The sequence below is a fragment of the Tasmannia lanceolata genome, unplaced genomic scaffold, assembly GCF_043159265.1.
Source record: "Tasmannia lanceolata isolate RefF3 unplaced genomic scaffold, GAP_Taslan_0.1 ptg000019l, whole genome shotgun sequence".
NCBI classification, from domain to species: domain Eukaryota; kingdom Viridiplantae; phylum Streptophyta; class Magnoliopsida; order Canellales; family Winteraceae; genus Tasmannia; species Tasmannia lanceolata.
In genome coordinates this window covers 25,141,114-25,143,483 of record NW_027518696.1, presented here as the reverse complement: position 1 = coordinate 25,143,483, position 2,370 = coordinate 25,141,114, and the positions used below count along the sequence as shown (strand labels likewise).

The window sequence follows — 2,370 nt, the reverse complement described above, 5'->3', positions numbered from 1 at the left end:
ATAAAAAAATGTGCATATGAAGCAAATCAGGTGGCTTCTGTTCTAGCTAACCACAGTGTTGAGGGGATGAACATAAATGCCATCAACCCTATGCCTTACTTTGACGGGCATTTGATAATGAATGTAGTTCTCCATTCTATTATATTTAAGTGCATATATTTACAACAATAAATCAAAGAATGACATATTCACTCCAAACACTGTATAGACCCACATTTAGATCTGGGTGAAGAACATAGCATCCAAAAACAGTATTTTACAACATATCGAAAAAGGTTCTTAAGTTTGATTTCCATATATCTTGCATTGAGTATTTGCAGAAATGGCAATACCTTCGCAAGCAAGATGAGAATCTGCTTCATAGTTTCCCCATTGATGATTCAGCAATGAATGCGAACGAATTCTCAGATGCACGCATATTCTAGTAGAACTAAATGCAAATGAGAATTAATAGTATCAAGGTGTTCTAACTACGATAATTACAATGGAAGAAGAGAAAGACCACAAAATATATCTGAAATGCTAATTTTCTATTTGTCATGTTGTTAAAAAGATGTTGCTCCACTCAAGGGAGATACAGAGAAGTAAACCTATCGAAAACCAATACAACACAACCCCAATGGCACAAGATGCCACCCACCCAAAACCCAAAGAATGGAATAGAAAATACAGACATTTTAAACAAAATGCCCATGCATATATACACACTCAACAGAAACGATACCAAATCTAGAAAGTATCATACGAAGAAGAAGAATTCAGAATGCCGAACCGTTCATCTCTCTCACTACTTCGATCCCTCTCACTACTTCGATCCCTCTCCCTACTTCCCCTCCCAACAAGAATCTTCAATAAAGAACCCGCCTTTACCATCGCCCTCGAGCTCCCATTATCTGCAATATCAGAGATACCACGCAACACTGAACTACCCATATCGTGAATATCTTGGGTTACACTCTCCCCTCCGCACTGTACTAAATTCAGCAACGCAGACACCGAATTCTCCCTCACTCTACTACTCGACCCCGTATCCATATCCACAAGATCTACCAACACTTCAATGCCCGCAACCTTACGAAAGGCATCTACACTCTCATAACACCCCGCCACCTGTGCCACAACAGCAGTAGCATCCTCAACAACCCCAACGCGACTATCCTTCACTACAAGGACAAAAAGCGGAGGGACTAAGCCTAATTCCACCAATTTGGGGCGATTTAGGGGGTATAGAGAGGCGGCGAAAAGGGCTTTTAGGGCATCTTTGATTGACCTAGAGGGAGAATTAGGGTTAATGAGTTTGATGAGGGGGGATAGAATTGAAGGTTTGCTTCCTATTATAGGGCGATAGTCTTCTACCATGAGGAGGCTGTGTACTGTGGCGGCGGCGATTTGGATGGTGGCCGGAGAGGCGTCGGAGCGGAGGACGTGGGAGAGGGCGTCGAGGAGGCCGGGGGTGGACATGAGGGGCTCTCGGCTTGAGATTGAAAGATTGAGGAGGGTGGCAATAGCGTTTTCTTGGGTAGATGAATTATAGAGGAATTGGGTTAGGAGAGGGATGGATCCGGAATCGGAGATTAGGGATCTGCTTTCTGGATCATGCTTTGAGAGGAGGCGAAGCTCGCAGAGGGATTCGATTTGGGTTTGCTCTGAATCGGAGGATAAACGCTTTACTAACAATTTAGCTGTTCTTCGCTTGATTTCCATGGTTATGTAACTGTTTATCTCTCTGTTTTTGGGGTTTTTGTGGGGCTAATTGACTGTGTATCTGACCAGATTTGCTGGTACTTTCCTTTCTTGTTCTTTGTTCTAGATTTAATTGATGAAGAAGAGAAAGAAGAGAAGGTATGACTAAAATGGCATCCAGTTGGAAGTTGAAAAGTAACAGAGATGGAAAGTAGGAAATGGTAAACGGGAATGTTGAATAGAATTACGAGAATGCTAAGGAAAGACGCAAGGTGTGTAGAAGCGAAGACGCAACGTAGATGAGACCGAGACTTGCAGCCACGTTGAAATAGTTGGGTATATATTTTGGTGTCCAGTACCTAAACGTTCGAGAACGAAGAAAAAGAATGAAAGATCCACATAAAGTCGTACTATTAATTCTAGGAAAATTGTCGAAAGGGTTAAAAAATAGCGGAAATAGTGAAACGGTACCCACATTTTAAATTTGTGAAATAGGTCCATTTTACTTTTCCTGACATATTTTTTTTACTTAAATACCTCTCAGACGGTTTTGTTTTTTATCTGTTGGGCTTGGAAGGTGTTACCATGTCAAGGAAAATAGGGGTATCACATATGAAAATGAGGTGACCAAGAGATGAAATGGGGTTATCACACCTAGAAAATTTTTGGTTCATGTCTATTAGGCCT

General features: G+C 41.5%; 1 protein-coding gene across 1 annotated transcript; it reads right to left on the bottom strand.

The window, feature by feature from the left end:
* Nucleotides 1–520: 520 nt before the first annotated feature.
* On the bottom strand, nt 521–1,896 carry LOC143852934 (U-box domain-containing protein 1-like). The gene has a single exon (XM_077362595.1). It carries the CDS (start codon nt 1,702–1,704, stop codon nt 730–732), a length of 975 nt encoding a protein of 324 aa, XP_077218710.1. The 5' UTR covers nt 1,705–1,896; the 3' UTR covers nt 521–729.
* Between the last annotated feature and the right edge of the window lie 474 nt (nt 1,897–2,370).